Genomic DNA, 18,380 nt, shown 5'->3' with positions numbered 1-18,380 from the left:
CCATTATCAAGCAGATATTGAACCATATCCAGGCGGCCGTGCTCGGCAGCTCCCTCAATCGCCGTCCTCCCGTCCTCAGCTGCGGCAGGGGCGTTGATATCTGCTCCTCGCTCCAGCAGCATCTTGGCAGCCCCCAGATTGCCACTGATTGCCGCCCCCTGTAAGGCCGTGATGCCGCCTTCCCTTGCAGGTGGCGCATTAACATCTGCGCCGAAGGAAAGCAGAAGCTGCATCATTTCATGGCCACACTGTCCTCTGGTATTACAAGTCGCTTCTTGCAATGCGGTTCTGCCGTAGGCACCGCTCGGAGGCGCGTTGATGTCTGCCTTATGCTTAAGTAATAAGCGAGCAGCTTCCACTTCATCCAAGTACGCGGCAAGTTGAAGAGGGGTCTTGGTTCAGTTCCAACCTTCACAGTCTTCTTCATCCTGACCTTCGTGGCATCTGGCGTCTGTTTTTGCCCCTAAGACCAATGCTTCTTCCAGGCACGCATGATTGAAGTTCAGGACGAAGTAGTGTAGTAGCTTGCCGTCCTCTCCGTTTGGGCGGTTGATGGGCGCACCCTTGGCCACCCAATTTCGGAAACGACCCAACTTCGAGAGTATATCTTCCATGTTGACATACCTCGGTGCGTCAAGCCTCACTTCACAAAAGTTCAAAATACTGGTATAAGACTTGGCCAAGGCTTCAAGCACGGTGACCCCATTCCTCTTCGCCGGAGCAGCCCTGATATCTGCTCCAACACTGAGGAGAAATTCTACAACTGGGGTCGCATTATATTCGACAGCACTCTGCAGCGCCGTACGTCCTCCATCCTCATGAGCAGCGAAGTTAACATCCGCGCCATGTTCAAAGAGGAAACGTGTTAGGAGTAAGTCGTTTTCGCGTGCCGCTCGTTGTAAACAGGTCATTCCGCTGCGCCCATGGTAGTTTAGAGGAGCCTTGTGATCAAGAAGGAGACTGCAGAGAGACAGGTTCTCGTCTTCGACTGCATTCTCCAAGGCGGAAGCTCCAAGGATTGGTGTCGTTGGCATGCGGGCTGCTAGAAGAGTATAGAGTATTGTAGAAATCCCTTTAAATTCGATTTGAAGATAATCGAGAATTTGATCGGGGACGTGTGAACCAGCTCGCACGAGTAGAATCATGATGTCGAGGCTCTCTCATTGTAGCAACGGTTGATATCCGATCCTGCTTTGATGAGGAATTTTGCCATGTCGAATTGATCAGAGTATATAGCTTGAAACAGTGGGGGTCCCAAAGAGAAGTCAGAGGATCGAGAAGCCCTAGATCTTTTGTAATATTCATGTCTGATGGGTGCTGTAACATTGATATCAGCTCCATTGGCAAGCAAGATCCTTGCCGACGAGACTGCTTGGGTTCTTGCTATAGCATGAAGGAGAAGAGAGGACAATTCTTTGGAAAATCCCAGTCCCTCATTGTCGAAAAATTCAATCAGCTGCTCCCACCATGAGGATTGAGAAGAGTGCGATGTAGATGAGTCGGTGTCATGATCCAGGCCGAGTTGGAGTCGTCGTATAGCTGCCTCTAAGAAGGCGTCGGGGTCACCTGAATTAATCTTCAAATAGGTTGCAAAATGATCCAGTACATTCATTTCAGTCACCCATTGGAGAAATGGTGGTATTGCTTGGCCCCCTGCGATATTGTTGCAGATCAGATATAGAACAACGGCAAAAAACAAATCCAGCAAACGCTGATCTTGGCAGATAGCAACGTGGCAATTCATTGTATCCGCGTTCTTAAGACATCTCCGGACATCGTGGCTAGAGAGAAATTCCCTCTGCAATTGAGTAGATCGGCCTCATGAGGTGTAGAGAAGTATCAAAACTCGCCAGAGCTGTCCAGCCACAGCGAGAATGTCGTGTCTCCAGCCAGGCTGACCACTGGACTTGGTTGAAATTAGAGGCAAGACTATTGATGTCCCCTTTGAGAGAGTTCATGAAGTGATTCAGTTCTGCGGCGGTCGTCAGCGAAGTTCCAGTGGCAGTAAGTACAGTATGTTATGGTGTTCTGGCCATTACGTACGAGAAACATCCCGCGCCATACTATGCAACATCTTCGAGAAGCGAGCTGGTATCCTGAAACGAAACTTCGGCACCATGCTTGGATTAGGAAAGCCGTAGCCAGGCATGAAGAATTCAGGCGTTGGAAACGGTCGCTGATTCATGAGTGATGTCGTATTCTCACTATTGCCGTGCACACCTGCTTGATCACTACGCGTGCGAAGGATGCTCTGCATGGTTTGCAGATCCGGAGATTCGTTCTCCAATCGGATGCTCATTTCTAGGTCGTTCCCGTCGATATCGAGGAAGATCTCCTCTACAGAATCAATATTTGCTGAGTTTGTGCCATGAGATTTTATGACACAAGTGGCATCTGATGACGAACCAAGTCGTGCAACGCTCGATCCGACGCCTGCCGAGATATCGCTCTCTGAGAGGTCCTTTGTGCGCAGTTCTACCCGATGCTGGTCTGTGGTATCAATACCGATGTCTAGTGTGTCTTAGAGATGTGACGCTCAAACAATGACGAGTTAGGTTTTAATATAGGCTACTCACGGGACACTGCCATCCTCTAGATCTTGACCGCGATTGCCGCTATATCGACGCATCTCTCTGGCAACCCGTTCCGGGGCAAGCTGACGCCCATTAAGAAAGATCAGACATTCCTTGCCTGCGGCTTTCTGCTTCTGTATCTCTCGTTTGATGGCTCTCCATTCATTGGCGCGCACCTTTTTCATGCCTGAATATCGCTTTTTGAACTGCTTAATACTTCTCCAACCTTAGACCCTGGGTATGGAACGTTTTGCACAGTAAACACATTGTTTTACATACGTTATTCTCAACTTATGTTTCTGATTCAAAGTCCTGATTGTGTCCACCGCAGATCTATCTTCAGTGACGTAGAGTTGGATGATCTCATCGTTCCAACTTTCCCACTTGATGGAAGACATGGCGATGGCACATTGGCCGATATCTATGAGCAAGCAAAAGATAAGCCGATACTATATAGATTCAGTGGAAGTAACGTAAGGATAGCAAGTACTGTGGCGGCGTTGTTGAAGGAGGACGCTGAACGCCAGATGTTTTTGGGTTTCACACCTCAACTTAGGTATTATATGTGTAGGGTTTGGAGCTGCAGAACTTTGGTGCGAACGGCACTAAGAAGTTTACAGCCTGATGAGAAGAGCCGATGGGGACTTCTGCTACATGGCAGATTATGAGTGACGAAGTATTGGTCGCCTGGTCTTTGCCAAGGCTGATCAAGAGGTGCCACTGCCAGCCAATGCTGCGAGAATAATGCGGGACGGCCAGTGCTAAAGTGATGAAGTTGTGTAACACCAAGATTTGATAGGCTGACGGTCGCCTCTGTGTATCGCCTGCACAAGCATACAAGGTACAGCGCCCGGCCTGCATGGGCCTTTTGATCACATAGAAGCCCAAAAAAAAATCAAAGGTAGGCAGCAATAGTTCTGGTTGCCTCAAGAAGTGTGGCGAACTACCGGGTCAGACATTTCCAAGCTCTCTGATACGTCCCAGCCATCAAATTGCGACAATCCACGAAGAGGTCATAAGCTAACTAATGAAGAGGGGGTGCTGGCGTACATTCTGGCCCCAAGGCTGTGCCTTTTAGCACCTGAGCACTATCGGGACTTTGTCACTGTGACTCTGATAGCTATTGCATTTGATACTGGCTGCACCTTGACTGCTTTCTACTTTCCAGAGATCAGAATACACCGGAAAGCAATTCGAAAGGCGAGATAAACCAATATTCACACCAAGAATTTGTCATCAGCACGTCTTCGCATTACTAAAACTTGGCTTGCAGACGTCGCCGCAGCTCTGGTCGTCTTCAACAAGAGATAAACTTTGGCACGATGATCCAAGCTGGCAAGAGCATCTCTGTGATACTATTTACAGGCTACCAAGCACTTCAAGTAGTCGCCTGTTGAGTGACAATTATGAGTCTGAGAAGTTTGGCATTGACTGGGGCGCAGTGGGGCGAAACATAACAAGGTGCTCCCCCTGTGGTGCGGGATGTTGATGTTGGAGGACGGATCGTACATGTAGTTTTCCCTGCTGTCCCGGGTATCCCCAATACCACCATTCTTACTGTACATCAAGACTCAGTCCAAAGGATCCCAAAATTACTATATCCTTTCTCAACCCAAGTTGCCTTTTGCCTTAGTCTTTGATCGTGAGAATTGGCACTCTCAAATAAGTACTCTTGAGATGTCAAAAGGAAAAGGGAGACAGGTACCTGGGTGCTTGCCTCTGATTGGAGACGGGTGCTCGGCGGGCCCACGAATTTGGTTCTCAACGCCGGGCGATAAGCTGATGGCATCCGATAAGATAGCGATAAGCGAAAAAAGTTGCCGACGTCGAGATTTTTGACGGCCAAGTCCCCCGCCGTCGCTCAGACACCGATCAACCCGTCGACTCCAACCGCGAAAACAGCAACCATGGGAAAGCGCAAGGTCACCGCCCTCGAGAAGGTCGATGTCGACTTGTAAGTTACGCGCGATCTGCCCGAAATGCTCAATTGCTAATTAGCACAGCGCCGGCCTTCAGTACAAGATCCGCCGCGACCCCAAGTCGTACGAAGAGAACTTCCTCCAACAATGGGGCCAGTACGAGAGTCAGCGCGAGGTCTTCCTCGTCTCACCGACGACAGCGACGAGAGAGTACACCGAGTCCTTCCATAACCTCGTCGATCTCCTCGCGCACACCGTCGACCTGTACCCGAAGCATGCCGTCGCGTTCCCCGACGACCTGAAGGCGATCCTGCTGCAGCACCACGAAGTCCTGCACCCCGAGCTGCGCGAGAAGATTGTCGGAAGTTTGGCGCTCCTCCGCAAGAAGGACGTCATCGACTCAACGTACTACCTCACGACGTTATTCCCCATCCTCGTTTCCTCGCCCAGCAAGACGCTGCGAACGCTCTTGTTCGGCAAGATCCTTACCGAGATGCGCAATGCGAACTCCAAGGCGACGAACCACCCCCTCAACCGCACGATCCAGACCGTCCTGTACAACCTCATCACGGCCGATCGCACATCACCGAAAGGTGTTTGGGCTGTCAAGCTGACCCGTGAGCTGTGGAAGCGACAAATCTGGACCGATGCCAAGACGGTCGACGTTATGAAAGAGGCGGCCCTTTCCGACAACGAAAAGGTTGTCGTTGGTTCCGTTCGGTTCTTCCTCGGTGGCGACAAGGAGCGTGAGGAGTTGGAGGACGACAGCAGCGACGAAGAGCAGATTGATTTGCAAAAGATGAAGCATCAGATCGGCATTAACAAGAAATCGAACAAGCAGAAAAACGCTTACAAGAAGGCCGTTGCCAAGATTCACAAGCAGGAGCGCGGCAAGGGCAAGCCTCACCCGCTCAACTTCTCCGCCTTCCACCTCCTGCACGACCCTCAAGGCTTTGCCGAGACGGTGTTCCAGAAGCACCTGCAAAACACCAAGACAAAATTTTCCCAGGAGAACAAGCTCCTCATTCTGCAGCTGGTTACACGACTGGTTGGTCTTCATAAGTTGACTATCATCAGCCTGTACTCGTGGTTCATCAAGTTCCTCACGCCCCGCCAAGAGTCTGTCACTTCTTACCTGGCTTCTCTGGCTCAGGGAACGCATAGCCTGGTCCCCCCTGATGCGGTGGAGCCTCTCATTCAGAAGATTGCCAACGAATTCGTCTCAGAAGCCGCCGCGGCCGAAGTCGCTGCTGCTGGTCTGAATGCTATCCGTGAAATCTGCGTCAGACAGCCCCTGGCCATGACCGACACACTGTTGCAAGATCTTGTGCAATACAGAAAGAGCAAAGACAAGGGAACGATGATGGCGGCCAAGGGTCTCCTGTCGCTATACAGAGAGGTTGGCGCTGATCTGCTGCAGAGGAAGGACCGAGGCAAGGACGCGTCCATGGGTCTCAGAAGCGGAGAGATCAAGACGAAGAGATTCGGCGAGGAGGCAGTTGGTGGCATTGAGGGTATCGAACTGTTGGCAAGATACAAGGAGGAGCAGCGCAAGCTCAAGCGAGCCGCCAAGGGCTTGCCTGAAGACGGCGCCGACAAGGACGAAGACGAGGACGAGGATGGCTACAAGTCTGAGGACTGGGAAGTGGACTCTGACGACAGCGACGACTCGGGCGGCTGGATCAACGTTGACCACTCGGATGATGAGGATAATGAGCCTGCGCCGAAGAAGCGCAGGACAGCAGAGGACGGATCGGACTCCGAGGAGGAAGACGAGGAAGACGACGCCGACGAACTCGAGCGGATACAAAAACTCGCCACGACCACTATTCTCACGCCTGCCGACCTCGCGAAGCTCCAGGAGCTGCGTATGGAGGCCAGTCTCAATAAGACACTGGGCAAGAACACGAAGCGTTCAAAGGAGCTTGAAAAGGCTCTGGCCCGCCATGCCGACGATGGCCTCACGGCTGAGCAGATTGAGGCGCCCGCCAGGCTGCGCAAGACGACCAAGGAGGAGAGAGTCGCGATGGCCAGTGAAGGCAAGCCGGGCCGCGAAGAGCACAAGTCGACGCAGGCCATCCGCCGGTCGAAGAAGGAGGCCGAGGGCAAGAGTTCGACGAACAAGGAGAAGGCGCGCCAGAAGAACTTCATGATGACGCTGAACAAGGCCAAGTACAAGAACAAGAGGAGTTTGGTGCAGACGAAGAAGGTGCTGCAGGGTCACATTGACAGGAGTAAACGTGGCGGAAGACGTGCCAACGGTACATAGACTAGGCGAGGATGTGGCAGAGTCTTTCTGTCTGATACCTTGGCTCATAGTTTGGGGGATGATGGCGTATGTAATCAAAAGCTCTGGGGTTCAGCATACAAACAAGTCAAGTTTCTTCAGCCAAGTGTCTGGACACGTTCATAACAACTCCTCGCGAGTTTGACTCTGTCCATGTGGTCGTACATGGCCGGATCCAGCCAGCACAATGCTTCATTTTGAGTTATCTATCCCTTACCTTAGGCACTTCTATCCTCTCCCCTAATATTTCTTCACTACTCCTTCAGCAGCAATCAAAGCAAACGACGCATCGCTTTTTCTTACCAGAGCTGCACAGGTTTCAGCGATATGGGCCACCACAACTCTGACCAATACACCTCGCTCGAGCCATCCACTTACATCAGGCTCAATGCTTCTTCTTTTTCCGATCGGGGTGCAGTCTTGGCCAATGCGTCCTCTTCCATGCAGTCCAATTTCCCGAATATCCTACCATCTCCCTAGCAGCCAGGCAATCTGGGCACAGCATTCTACCTAGCGGTGCAAAGTTCTTCTGGCAACCGCACTTTTTCCTCAACATGGTACCTAGGGAGGACACTGGCTCCGAGGGCTTGTCGTCGTCATCCTCCACCTCTTTTTCGTCGACATCCATCGCCTCGCCCTGGGACTGAGTTCCGCTGCTGCTTGACAGGTTATCTCGACATTCGCGGCAGTAGCCCTCGGGGGTCCGATGGACCTGGTGGCCGCAACCAGTGCACTGCATGATCTCCGCCGCCGGGAGGCTCTGGAGGGCCTGTAAAGGCTCGGCGCTCGTCGTTCCCTCGAAGAGACATTTTCTCCAGTGGGACTTACCCTGTACTACGTGATTATGCTCACAGATGACACAAATTCCCTGCGCGGTAAAGAAAGCTGTCAGCGGTGTGTTTGGGGTATCTGGGGCAGTGCATCCCTCGCAGCGCTTCGTGCCCGCGGGCACGTTTTTGGCGTGGCAGACATCACACAGGGCTGGCGGCCGAGTGAGGGTTTGCGACGAGAGAGGGATGTTTCTGAACGGGTTGGGTTGACTATTACCTTCTTGGGGACCGGCACCATCGTCTGGGCCAAAGGCGACGAGAATGCAGATGCACTCTGCACAACGTCTTCGTCCGGGGGCACATGGCACACCTGGTCTCTTACAGCGGACGCAGAGAAACGGTCTCTGGGGCTGGAAGTTTTGGTATTCTTGGGAGAGCCTGTGACTATTATCTTGCTTCGGAGGGCTGACGGGGGCCGCTGGTGCCTCGTCTGTGTTGTCGCGAATCGGAACGACACTGGTGCTGAGCAGGAGGAGGGCCTCGGCGGCGATGTTGCGGAGGACTTGCTCCCTGATATTGCTCTGCTTGCAGTTCTCGCATACGGTAGGAACGGGCTGGCCGTTGGTGCCGATGGGTTCCGGGCCTAGGAGAGTCTCAGCGCATTGGGGGCATTTCCGGCATGCTTGAACATCAGGACACTGGAAGTTGTCGCCGATGATGGATCTGAGAGGAGGGAGGGTGACTGAGAAGCCGCTCGAGGGCCGATTCGGTTGAAGAGGGTTGAGTTGAAGAAACTCAGGGACCGGCTGGGTTTGAGTGCCAACTGCTGGGATACCTCCTTGAGGGGCGTATGGGCCTCTGCGGTAGATCGACAAGATGTCTGTTGCCGGGCTATGGGGTGATGGGCAGGTCGATGAACGGGTGTTTGGCCTCTTTCGTGGATGATCCGGGCTTGGAGGCGCTGCCCATCTCTTACCAGGGTGTCCGGGAGTACCGCAGGGCATCTTGGTCTCCACTGAAAATGCTGTTAGTGTTGTGAGGGTGCAATTGACTTACGAGGTAATACTGCTACAAACGCCGTGGTGGTTAAGTACCAATGTTGATGTTGGAGGCCTAAGCAATGTAGCAAGGAAAGCTGAGATGATCGAGATGCTCCGAGAAGACGCTTTCTTGCCTAACTTCTTGTTATTTTAAATACAGTATGACAGCAGTTTGTCTTGAATAGTGTTCTCGTTGCTTTCAAGTGACAAGAAGTACCCAGTTCATTGTCCATTGACTCGAATGACAATGAGAACAACTTTCTTGTCCCTTCAATCATATGATTTCAAGTTTGGAAACATTTGCTTTGCCTAGGACAAAGCATGGCTACTCGAGGTAAAGGATCATGGGGTGGCTCAAGCGACATGGGCGACTTGACCGTAATGAGCATTCCTTGTGTGTCTTCTTACACGCGGGTCTTCATGTGCGCTTCAGCCCGCTTGTGGAACATTCGAATATATTATTGTTAGAGGAGACTAAGCGCAAGTAATCGTCAGAGTAAAATCTGCACCTGGGCTCAAGCCACTTCGCCATTTCCAAGTGCGAATTTGAAAGCAACTACGAGCTTTGATGCAGCCTGAGACCATGCCCACGAGCCACCGCTGAATCCTCCACAACCGTCACCAATGATGAGAAGATTGAATCGAACATTACACAACGGTATCTTCAAGCAAAGTCCCATTTCAAAAAGGGTATCCGGTATCATTTCGGCCGGTATTGATGGCCGACATGTTGCCGAGGCCCACTGGAGCCATTGATAGGGCCGCTCCCGAGCTGCCCCGTCAACCAAGGGTTCACAGCCCTAGTACCCGTAGCCCAGATCGTCTAGTTGGTTAGGATGATACGTTGTGGTTCTTCTATACAGCGATCCGTGTTGACGGCGGTTCGAATCCGCCTCTGGGCACAAAATCTTTTGTTTCTCCTTTTGTTGTTCGTAAATGAAGGATTTCGCCCTAATTCGAGTCTTTGTCGTGGTTTTTGTTGGGGTTGCGAAGGTACTGAAGATCCTGGAACGCCGTCCGATGGAGCGGGCCTCGGACTCGGAGCCGAATGTGGGTACTTGCGCCGGTGTCTTTGTACAGGGCATGCTAATTAAAGACTTGTGATACATACCCTAAGTACTCAACTACGTGTGCTTGCTTTCAGTACCTTAAGGTAGAAAGAAATAGCCACTATGGCTTACTTCGATCTTCTAATTTCAAGACGTGGGTTTGAGGTCGTGATGTTGCATTAGAATCAGAATCGCGTCCGATTTGGCTCGGAGAGGTTGGGGTCCAAGGAATTCCTTCGTATCCTACCTTGCTTGTATCGTCCATGTTCCCCTGACTGGCCTGACTTTCCAGATAGATTGAATTAGAGCCAACACAGCGTCGACGAATAGAGGCGGTTCAAGCGAATAAATGGCCATCATTGTTTTTCGATTCATAGGCTTCTCAATAGTCGCCACCATAGGGCGGCATGCGCATGTAATCCTGTGCTGCAACCAATGCTACCTATAAGTCAACCTACCCACTTTTCACCACCCCAATCAACATGGTCTCAAAACATCACCATCAACTTCCAGTCAATTAATTAACTACCTTTCACTACCACTACAATATAGTCACTGCCCTCACTAAGTAATTCGATTCTTATAAGTCGACTAAGACTAACGAGACGGTCGCTAGCGTTCTCTTAAGCTCTCTTTATATCCCTAATATTTACGAACTTTCCTTCTTAGAGCTATATAATTAATTCGGGCCTAGAGCTAACGGTTTCTATACTCTAATATAGCTAATAAGTAGTCCTTTTTGCTAAAGCTTTTTTTTATCTTTTTAAATAGTAATTATTAAGTGTTATGGTCTATATTAAGCTTTATAAATAGTTAATCTTAAGTACTAATTAAGCTTACCAACTAATCTATTTAAGAGTTAAATAATTAATAATATATATTATTAATAACTAGTTAGGGCTAGGGAATATTAGTAAGTTTAATAAAGGGTAGCTTATATGTTACGACCCAACATGCACGACCAAGAACAGGGCCTGCCCCGCAGGCTTACGACGGTTACGATACGCCATACATGCACAGGACAAGGGGACACAAGGCACCCTCTCACGGAACGGAAGAACTATGGTACAAGTCACGTGATGATAAGATAAGGATCATTTGGGATCAATATGATCCAACACGACTTGGGGGCTAAACGATCATTCTGGATCAGAATGACCCAAGACGACCCAAGGGACAAGGGACATGTTCAGGATCAGGACTTGTATATAAGGATGGACTTGAGCTGGACTCTAGGACAGACTTCCATAGCTCTTCAGCAATTAACTTCGTATCAGGATTAACATCCGCTTTCAGCTACTACCTTGACAAGACTACGATTGATCACCGAAGCCTTACCTACCCTTACGATTGACAGACATAGCTTCCCTGAAGCTATCCCCGACTACGATTACTGTTACCAGTTCCGCAGCCTCAACTTCTGCAAACTACCCCTACGACTAGCTGGCCGTAACAGGTAATATCGTCTATCATCTACCTATTATTCTGGCACGATAGCTTTAAGAGGTAAGTGATAAGATTCTTATACGAGAGTATTAAATAGTGAATATTCATATAGAAGCAAGAATATATGAATATGGGGGTAGTTAAGCGTATATAAAAGAGGTTGATAGATGTAAAGAGAGTATATAGTTAGATTACTATATGAGAAGTTGCTTACTTAACGAAAGGTCTAAGTAGGTAAAAAGATGCTCTTATATAGGCATAAGATCCTCCGACTAGAATATTCCATTGCTTATTAATTATATCATAATTAATAAGCATATACGTAAGTGAATGCGTAATCGTAATACGTAATACCTTTCAAGTAAATTCCAGTGTTACGAGCAGGACAAGGCAACCAACTGTGGCACAAAGCAAAAGCTTCGATAATGATGACTCCGCATCATTTTCCCTTGTTCTGCATTATATAGCTACGCGCCCACAGTGACAAGTTGCGGCGGGCGTAACAGGGGGCCTTCCTTAAATAACGGCGCCGTATTCGTCCATTGCGCCCACTGCTCAACAAGGTCCCGGGGGACATACTGGAGAAATAGGTCAAGCGGGGCTGCCGGTAGGTCCCGTATCCCTCGGCCCCGGGCCGGTACGTCAAAGGGTCTGAAGGTGCCCGGCCGCCCGCGTTCAACGGCCGGGGGTTCGTGGGGCCGGACTGTACTGTTATCGTACCGCTCCGGCGTACAATCGGCAGTGCAAGCGACGGCGAGGTCTTCAGGAAGGAGCTCAACCATAATATAGCTCCGTACGGAAGCCCCGGAAGCCCCGGAGGCATAGGAATCGCTGGAAGACATCGCGGCATTAAACAAAATGATGATATTAGTGGTGACAGTAAGGAAGAAAACAAAGGTTTAAATGATGTTTCGTCATGTACTCATTGAAGTGCGGAGTAAGAGTGGATACAAGAGTGGGTAGTTCCGGCCTTGGCGTTTTTGACGTTAATCCGCACTCGATGGGATACTATAGCTATACGCGTATCCTTGTAATTCCTCCTTTTTCCTCTTCAGCTTAGAATAGTCAATCGACGGCACCTCTACGTTGAACAAGCCTAGGGGCCAGCCCCTTACAGGTCGTAACAGCTGGGAGGCACTTTTGGGGTGGCGAAAAGTGGGTAGGTTGACTTATTGCCGTCGGGAGTCTAACTCTGCCTCTGCCAAGGCTGTTCAGCCGCCCGACATGAGACGACCAGCGAGATTAGAATAGCACACATCCAACCTGACGGCCCCTACAATTCGCTGAAGTCGAAGGGGGCCAACAACTCCCCGGCTGCATCTCACTGCATGGATTCCTTCCGGCATAGCGGTCCAACCAAGGTGGACACGCGGTCGGAAGCCGGGCGTTGCGGCCGCTAAGGAAGGTCAATCTTACCACAACCGGCACTACGAGGTTCCTTCCGTGGCCCTATCGACACGTCAAAGTTTGAAAAGATGGGTGGACGTTATACTAGTAGATTGGGTCGCGGGGCTGACGTGAGAACCTGTCAACTTCATTTGAAGCTTAATTGGTGTTTTACGGAATGATGTGTTGGGCTCTTTGCGATAACCAAATCAGGCTGTACGAAGTACTAACGACAATCCCGCATTTCACTTAAGCATTGTTGACCGCTCATCTCGATCGAAAGAAAGTATTTGCCTGTGGGTATATCTTTCCGTTGTTGGATGCAAAACAAAGTGCGGCGCAGCACCGGAATATCAACAGCACGTCAATTTTCTTGGTTGGTTCCAACTCTGTTACCGCCGTTTGTGATTCGGGCTTTCTGCCGCATTTGGTTGTTTGCTCGATCTCGTCACACGGCTTTTGTGGTCGGCCACCCTGGTAACTCAACCTAAATAGAAATTCACTGCGACTTTGATGCTGGGAGACAATATGTTGAATGCTGGAACGCGGTTGCAATTGGGGGCCCGTCCCGGGGGCGGGCTGAAGCAAACTGCATGCCGCAGCGGCGCAGAGGGCGGGCGGCAAGAATTGAATGGGTGTGGCGCCGCCATTTCCGTCCGAAGGCAAAGCAGAGATACGGCACGTCCTTGCCTTGCCCAGGCAGATGCCAATTCTCCGACGGGGGAGTGCTATACTTATATGCAGAAGACTGCGCCTCGTTACCTTTAGATCTTCTCTCTCCTCTTTAGACACTGCAACAATTTCGTTCTCACTATCTCACAACTTCCTTCTGTGGCTTGGCTTTGGTCCTCTTACACGCAACTCAGACGACAATACATAGGTACCTCACACAAGGTTGCCTTGAAGCTATGGAGACAGACACAAAGCCCACGTCTGGGAGTGACGTCGAGCGAGGGAGCACGTACACGGGCACCGTCCTCCCAGAGACCAAGGAAGTCGTCGATGGAGCGTCACAGAGCAAGCATCCTAGAGATGGCGTGGCGGCATGGCGCTGGCCATGCATACAGTCTGCCTTCTTCCTTGGAGGCATGCTGCTTGGTGAGAACACCCCTCTCTTCTAAGTTCACAAAGACTCCAAACACCAGCTAATGTCTACCGTCAACATCTAGGATACGATGTCAGTAACATTGCGAACATCCAACCCCCGATCTACGAAGCCTTCGGCCAGGTTCATCTTCTGCCGTGGGTTGCGACGGGTTACACGGCAACTCAAGTCTGCATGGTTCCTCTCGTCCGCAAGCTGGCGCTATTGGGACACGTGAAGTTGCAAATAGTCGCCTACACCTTGATCTTTCTCATCGGTGCGGCAGTGTCTGGTTCCGCCACAAGCATGAACTCCGTCATCATCGGTCGCGCGGTTTCAGGAGTCGGAGGCGCTGGAATCTACCAGCTGTAAGTGACGTGTACTTGGGCATCTAATATTAGCTGACGATGTGACGTAGCTGTATCTTGGTTAATGTTCTTCTCACGACCCCAGCTGAACTACCTCGCGTCCAGGGTATCATGGCCGTCTCCTGGGCAATTGGACTGACACTGGGCCCTGTTATCGGAGGAGCCTTTGCCGAGAACCAAAGTGCCACTTGGAGGTGGGCTATGTATCTCAACCTACCCATCCTGGCTCTCATTGCTGTCCTGAATTTCGTGGCTCTGCCTCCCATCGAGGTCGGCGTCAACACACCCCTCGTCGGTGGTCTCCTCGCCATCGACTGGTTCGGTATCGTCTTGCACATGGCCGGGTTCATCCTCTTGTGCTCCGCCCTCATCTTCAGCGGTTCCACTTGGGAGTGGTCATCTCACTCAGCGATCGTGGCCTGGGTCTTTGTGGGTGTAATCTACGCCGTCTATCTTGCGCAGCAATACTTCTGTCTCTTCACCAGCAAGCAACACCGAGCGATCCCCGCCGACCTCCTCAAGAGCCGAACCGTCGCCCTCGTCGGCCTTGCAACAATGGGTGCCGGCAGCTGTTACGGAATCGCCTTGTACTACACACCATTGTTCTTCGCCTTCACAAAGGGAGTTGAGCCAGTCGATGCTGCCGTCCGCATACTGCCCTTCATCTTCACCTTCATCGTCTTCACAATCGTCATGGCCGGCCTCATCCCAGTCATCGGTCGATATGCCCCCTTTTACGTGGCAGGTGGTGCCTTGGCAATGATCGGCGCCGGCCTCCAATCTCAGATCACACCTCAGACCTCCGAGGCCCGGGTGATGGGAGTCAGCACTCTCATTGGTGCCGGAACCGGATGCATGTGGCAGACCGGGGTAGCCATCATGGCACAGGCCGTACCTGCGAACCGTCGTCTCGATGTCACCGCGCTCTTCATCATGGTTCAGCTTGGCGGTATCTCAGTCACTCTTGCCCTGGCAGGTTGCGTCTTTTCGAATCTCGGCTTCAATCGTCTCCACGCGTCGCTTTCTGGGCTCGGATATAACGATCATGATATTAGGGAAGCACTGGCTGGTCTCGACTCTAAGATTTGGACGGCTGCGGATCGTCGGGTGGTTGCGGTTGCCGTTCAAGATGTCGCGAGTGTGATTGCCGATATGCAATTCGTAATTGTGGCGGCGGGAGCTATTGCATTTCTCAGTGGCTGTTTCATGAAGTGGGAGAAGCTGGACTTTGGGAGAGTAAAGGCGGCTAAGTGAAGTTGTGATAGTGCTTACCTTTGAGGCTCGACCTGATGAATCAATGGAGAGCATCTGCCAAGATCACGGTGCTGGCAGAACACTGTTCTTCTCCCGGTAAATTTTGTCCTTTTGTTGTTCTTAACTTGAATATTCACCCTTCATATTACTTCACAGTTGTGGACAGATAGCTATTTATCATGATCCGTACATACATGCATGTTAATCAAACGAAACCTCCAGGGACTAAGTTTTTAGACAGTATGATTTTGCGCAAGATCGAAAAGTAGCTAATTTCCGTTATGTGGGACGTACCAGTCAAGAAATAAACATTCCATCCAAGACTTTACGGGGGACTCGGGGGCGGGGGCTTCAAATAAAAGAAAAAAAGGATCCTTTGTAGGGAATTGGACAAAATTTTAAGCGTTTGATTCAAGCAGCTCGAGGAAGAACGGATTCCACTAGCGCCTCCTAAACCACTCGGCCACGTCTCCCAAATCACTTGGTGGAATGAGGGCAGGAGAAGATCCTCAGGTAACTGCCCTCCTCTCTTCCCGTAAGGTTTACTACCACGTGACCACTCATTATTCAGATGCTATTGCCACCGCGCCTAGCTTAAGGCATGCGCCAGCCCCGACTTGACTGTAGCTCTTGCCCAGCCTGATTTTGAGCTGCGAGTCATATGAAACTGTCTGTATGCAGAAATAGATTCTACTCAAATAGTCAAATTAAGTAGGCCACCTCTGCCATTTACGCAACTCACCAAAAGCCGGCTAGGCGTATTGTATTTACATTAATCTTCTAGAACGGGAGGGATCATGCCATGAACCTACTTTCCAATCATTCTACTGGAACTTCTGGAGCCTACCTGATGGAAGTGTTCGGATTGTTGAGAATGGTCGCAGTCTTGTGAGCTGGGAAGCCCACCAAACTCGCTAGCATCAAGAATGTTCCTCAAGCGTACGCGCAGGAGTTATGCTATCTGTTCTCAAAGCTTGTAGCAGCTCTGTTATGAGGTTCCAAGTTTTGTGTGAGTGAAGAAAATAAGCCATAAGGCAATTGTAGGGTATTGATCATAGTTGAGACCTGACAGATAACAAGCTCAAGTGCGAGTCTCTGCTGTCCGATGACGTGACCTCATCGCCTTTTCACTGCAACATTTGTCGACATCCACGAGATAACGAACGGAATCTTTCGCAGCCTCACAGCGTAGCAACGGTACAACCTCCAGCTCGATAATCCACCCCCTTGTTTCCCAACTTCCTCACTGTGAGTTCGGTGCGCGGTGGTGGTTCTTCAGGCGAGGGTCAGTACCGGGGTAAAACTCGCCATCGTCGGAAAACGTATGCGCTGGCGGAGTGGGGTCAGCTTGGCCGGGTCTGCTGTACCGGTTGGGCGGGGTCTGGGGGTTGAAGGGACCGGCCGAGAGACCGGCCGAACCTGGCGTAGAAGAAGGACCAGGAGGGGTGTGTTGGAAGTATTGAGCGTACGGATTGTAGTTCGAATAGCCAGCTGCTGCTGCTGGATCAACTGGACAAGATCGATGATCGTCAGGGCCGTAGCCGGGAGGCCGAGAGCCTAGATTGCTGTCAGGACGGAAGTTGAGACCGGGATGAGAAGGAGGCATCGGGCCTGCATGAGCCGCATGAGTCGCGCCGTAAGGGGAAGGACCGTAGAATGGGTGAGATGGGAATGGAGGCTGAACAGGGTGGGTAGGATCGTAGCCAGGATGAGACATACCTTGAGCTGCCGCCATGTTTGCAGCCTCAACGGCTTTGGCCTGGTGGTAGGCAAGATCGCCTGCGATTTGGGCGTTAGCGTTATGTTGCGATGAAGATGATGGGATGGCACCATGTCCATGTGAAGATCCGGGATGCTGATCGACGTGGCCAAACGGTGGGGGTGGGGCTGGCACGTGAAATCGCGGGGGAACGAAACCTCTCATGTGAGGAGGAGGAGGATTTAGATGTCCGTATTTGGCCAACATGTGCATACACTTACCGTGATCAACTGGAGTACTGGTAGGAGAACTGTCGAGACGCGTGGGGGTGAAGGGCTGAGCGGATGGGTTCAGGTTGGCCGCGGAGCCCGAGGAAGCGCTGACCTTGCCGGAGCTGGAACGCGACATGCTGATGCTAGGGGTGCTATCTCGAGATGCTATCGGGAGAAGAATGTGACTTTCCTGTTTTGGGAATATTCTGGATTGGTAGTAGCGAGAGTACTTCTTCTTCGGGACTCGGATGTGGCGTTTGATGAGATGGGGCTGTCTGCAGCGATGGAATACGGAGGGAGCGAGAGTTGCAGTGGGGACTGTTTCCTCCATGTTTATACCATTGCGTCTGGTTGGTGGTTTATTGAAGATGTCTTCACTTTCTGCGTTGGATTGTGGGGAACAATGGAAATCGTTGACTTGTCACAGAATAGATGAGAGGGTTAAGGTAGACAAGAGACATGATGCCTGCCTGGGCGGCGCCAATTTCATCCGAACTGTACCGCCTGTTCCTCTTTTGTCCATGGTTTCGTTTGCTGCCTGGGAAAGAGCGCCTGAGATCTTTGAATGCCTTTGTTTGAGTCCCAGTCTTTGGACCAGATATCGATATCAATCTGCTTTTCTGCTCACAATGCCCTGGTGTCGCATTGGGAACAAAAGGCCGATCTCAAAACTTGAAACACCTGTAGAACCACTTCACGACTTATCAAAGGTTCCTCAGGAATTGGCAGCTGCTGTACTTGGAAAATCTGAATGTTTACTACTTTGGAATCTACCCACATTGGTGTCTTTGAGGGTTGCGGTATCATGACAAATTATTCTTTCCTCGCCACGCCAGTCGCACAGGTTACTGGAGTTCCTGCCCACTTTGGCAGCATGTCCTGGAGTAGAAGGTTGATTCCAGACTTCGTAGCTGTTGATATCGAATATGACACAAAGCCTAAGTCTTGATAATGCACGGATTTCTGTTTCATTTCCTGGCCATGCGTATGTGACCAAAAACTGCTAGGCGCGATCAACGGACTGCCGCTACACCCCTTTGGTTAGGTGTACACATATGTCAGGCACCGTTGCACTGTTCTGGAAGATCAGCAAAAGGTCCTCGGACTTTATTTCGAGCTCCAGATTCTCCATATTCAAGTTCCGTGAAGGCGAAGGTAGATACTCCATGGTTTGCCACATTCCGCGACGTATGCAAGCAGTGGCAAGTTTGTTCTGTAACATTGCGGATAGCT

At 50.8% G+C, this 18,380-nt stretch overlaps 8 protein-coding genes and 1 non-coding gene across 9 annotated transcripts; 3 read left to right on the top strand and 6 right to left on the bottom strand.

The window, feature by feature from the left end:
* Nucleotides 1-48: 48 nt before the first annotated feature.
* Nucleotides 49-1,215, bottom strand: BDP81DRAFT_434984 (ankyrin repeat-containing domain protein). The gene has a single exon (XM_060591010.1). It carries the CDS (start codon nt 1,143-1,145, stop codon nt 399-401), a length of 747 nt encoding a protein of 248 aa, XP_060441566.1. The 5' UTR covers nt 1,146-1,215; the 3' UTR covers nt 49-398.
* A 248-nt stretch (nt 1,216-1,463) lies between these two features.
* On the bottom strand, nt 1,464-2,696 carry BDP81DRAFT_74430 (uncharacterized protein). Its single transcript, XM_060596232.1, has 3 exons — nt 2,577-2,696; nt 2,044-2,511; nt 1,464-1,972 (listed from the first exon to the last, which is right to left on the bottom strand). Exons 1-3 carry the CDS (start codon nt 2,587-2,589, stop codon nt 1,782-1,784), a joined length of 672 nt encoding a protein of 223 aa, XP_060441565.1. The 5' UTR covers nt 2,590-2,696; the 3' UTR covers nt 1,464-1,781.
* A 933-nt stretch (nt 2,697-3,629) lies between these two features.
* On the bottom strand, nt 3,630-4,307 carry BDP81DRAFT_434977 (uncharacterized protein). The gene is given in 3 exon segments (XM_060591009.1): nt 3,630-4,209; nt 4,226-4,227; nt 4,283-4,307. 1 exon segment carries the CDS (start codon nt 4,136-4,138, stop codon nt 3,929-3,931), a length of 210 nt encoding a protein of 69 aa, XP_060441564.1. The 5' UTR covers nt 4,139-4,209; nt 4,226-4,227; nt 4,283-4,307; the 3' UTR covers nt 3,630-3,928.
* Nucleotides 4,308-4,480: 173 nt separating this feature from the next.
* BDP81DRAFT_463646 (SDA1-domain-containing protein) lies at nt 4,481-6,761 on the top strand (the record flags this gene model as incomplete). Its single annotated transcript, XM_060594050.1, has 2 exons — nt 4,481-4,527; nt 4,577-6,761. The coding sequence occupies 2 exons, from the start codon at nt 4,481-4,483 to the stop codon at nt 6,759-6,761; spliced, it is 2,232 nt and encodes a 743-aa protein (XP_060441563.1).
* A 1,081-nt stretch (nt 6,762-7,842) lies between these two features.
* On the bottom strand, nt 7,843-8,235 carry BDP81DRAFT_270010 (uncharacterized protein; the record flags this gene model as incomplete). Its single annotated transcript, XM_060582923.1, has 1 exon — nt 7,843-8,235. A coding segment is annotated over one exon (393 nt), but the record flags the coding sequence as incomplete, so codon positions are not given.
* Nucleotides 8,236-9,401: 1,166 nt separating this feature from the next.
* BDP81DRAFT_t267 lies at nt 9,402-9,491 on the top strand. The gene has a single exon. It is a non-coding gene; the product is annotated as a tRNA-His (tRNA).
* Nucleotides 9,492-11,259: 1,768 nt separating this feature from the next.
* Nucleotides 11,260-12,049, bottom strand: BDP81DRAFT_74404 (uncharacterized protein). Its single transcript, XM_060596231.1, has one exon. The coding sequence runs from the start codon at nt 11,932-11,934 to the stop codon at nt 11,524-11,526; it is 411 nt and encodes a 136-aa protein (XP_060441561.1). The 5' UTR covers nt 11,935-12,049; the 3' UTR covers nt 11,260-11,523.
* A 1,116-nt stretch (nt 12,050-13,165) lies between these two features.
* On the top strand, nt 13,166-15,222 carry BDP81DRAFT_483464 (major facilitator superfamily transporter). The gene is made up of 3 exons (XM_060595060.1): nt 13,166-13,568; nt 13,640-13,922; nt 13,973-15,222. Exons 1-3 carry the CDS (start codon nt 13,379-13,381, stop codon nt 15,174-15,176), a joined length of 1,677 nt encoding a protein of 558 aa, XP_060441560.1. The 5' UTR covers nt 13,166-13,378; the 3' UTR covers nt 15,177-15,222.
* Nucleotides 15,223-16,419: 1,197 nt separating this feature from the next.
* On the bottom strand, nt 16,420-17,283 carry BDP81DRAFT_397369 (uncharacterized protein; the record flags this gene model as incomplete). Its single annotated transcript, XM_060588314.1, has 2 exons — nt 16,420-16,955; nt 17,157-17,283. 2 exons carry the CDS (start codon nt 17,281-17,283, stop codon nt 16,420-16,422), a joined length of 663 nt encoding a protein of 220 aa, XP_060441559.1.
* Nucleotides 17,284-18,380: the final 1,097 nt, after the last annotated feature.

The sequence above is a fragment of the Colletotrichum phormii genome (genome assembly GCF_030913505.1).
Source record: "Colletotrichum phormii strain CBS 102054 chromosome Unknown BDP81scaffold_19, whole genome shotgun sequence".
In the NCBI taxonomy this organism is placed as follows: Eukaryota; Fungi; Ascomycota; class Sordariomycetes; order Glomerellales; family Glomerellaceae; genus Colletotrichum; species Colletotrichum phormii.
Note: the sequence above shows the minus strand (reverse complement) of the source record. Positions and strands in the feature narration are given on the sequence as shown.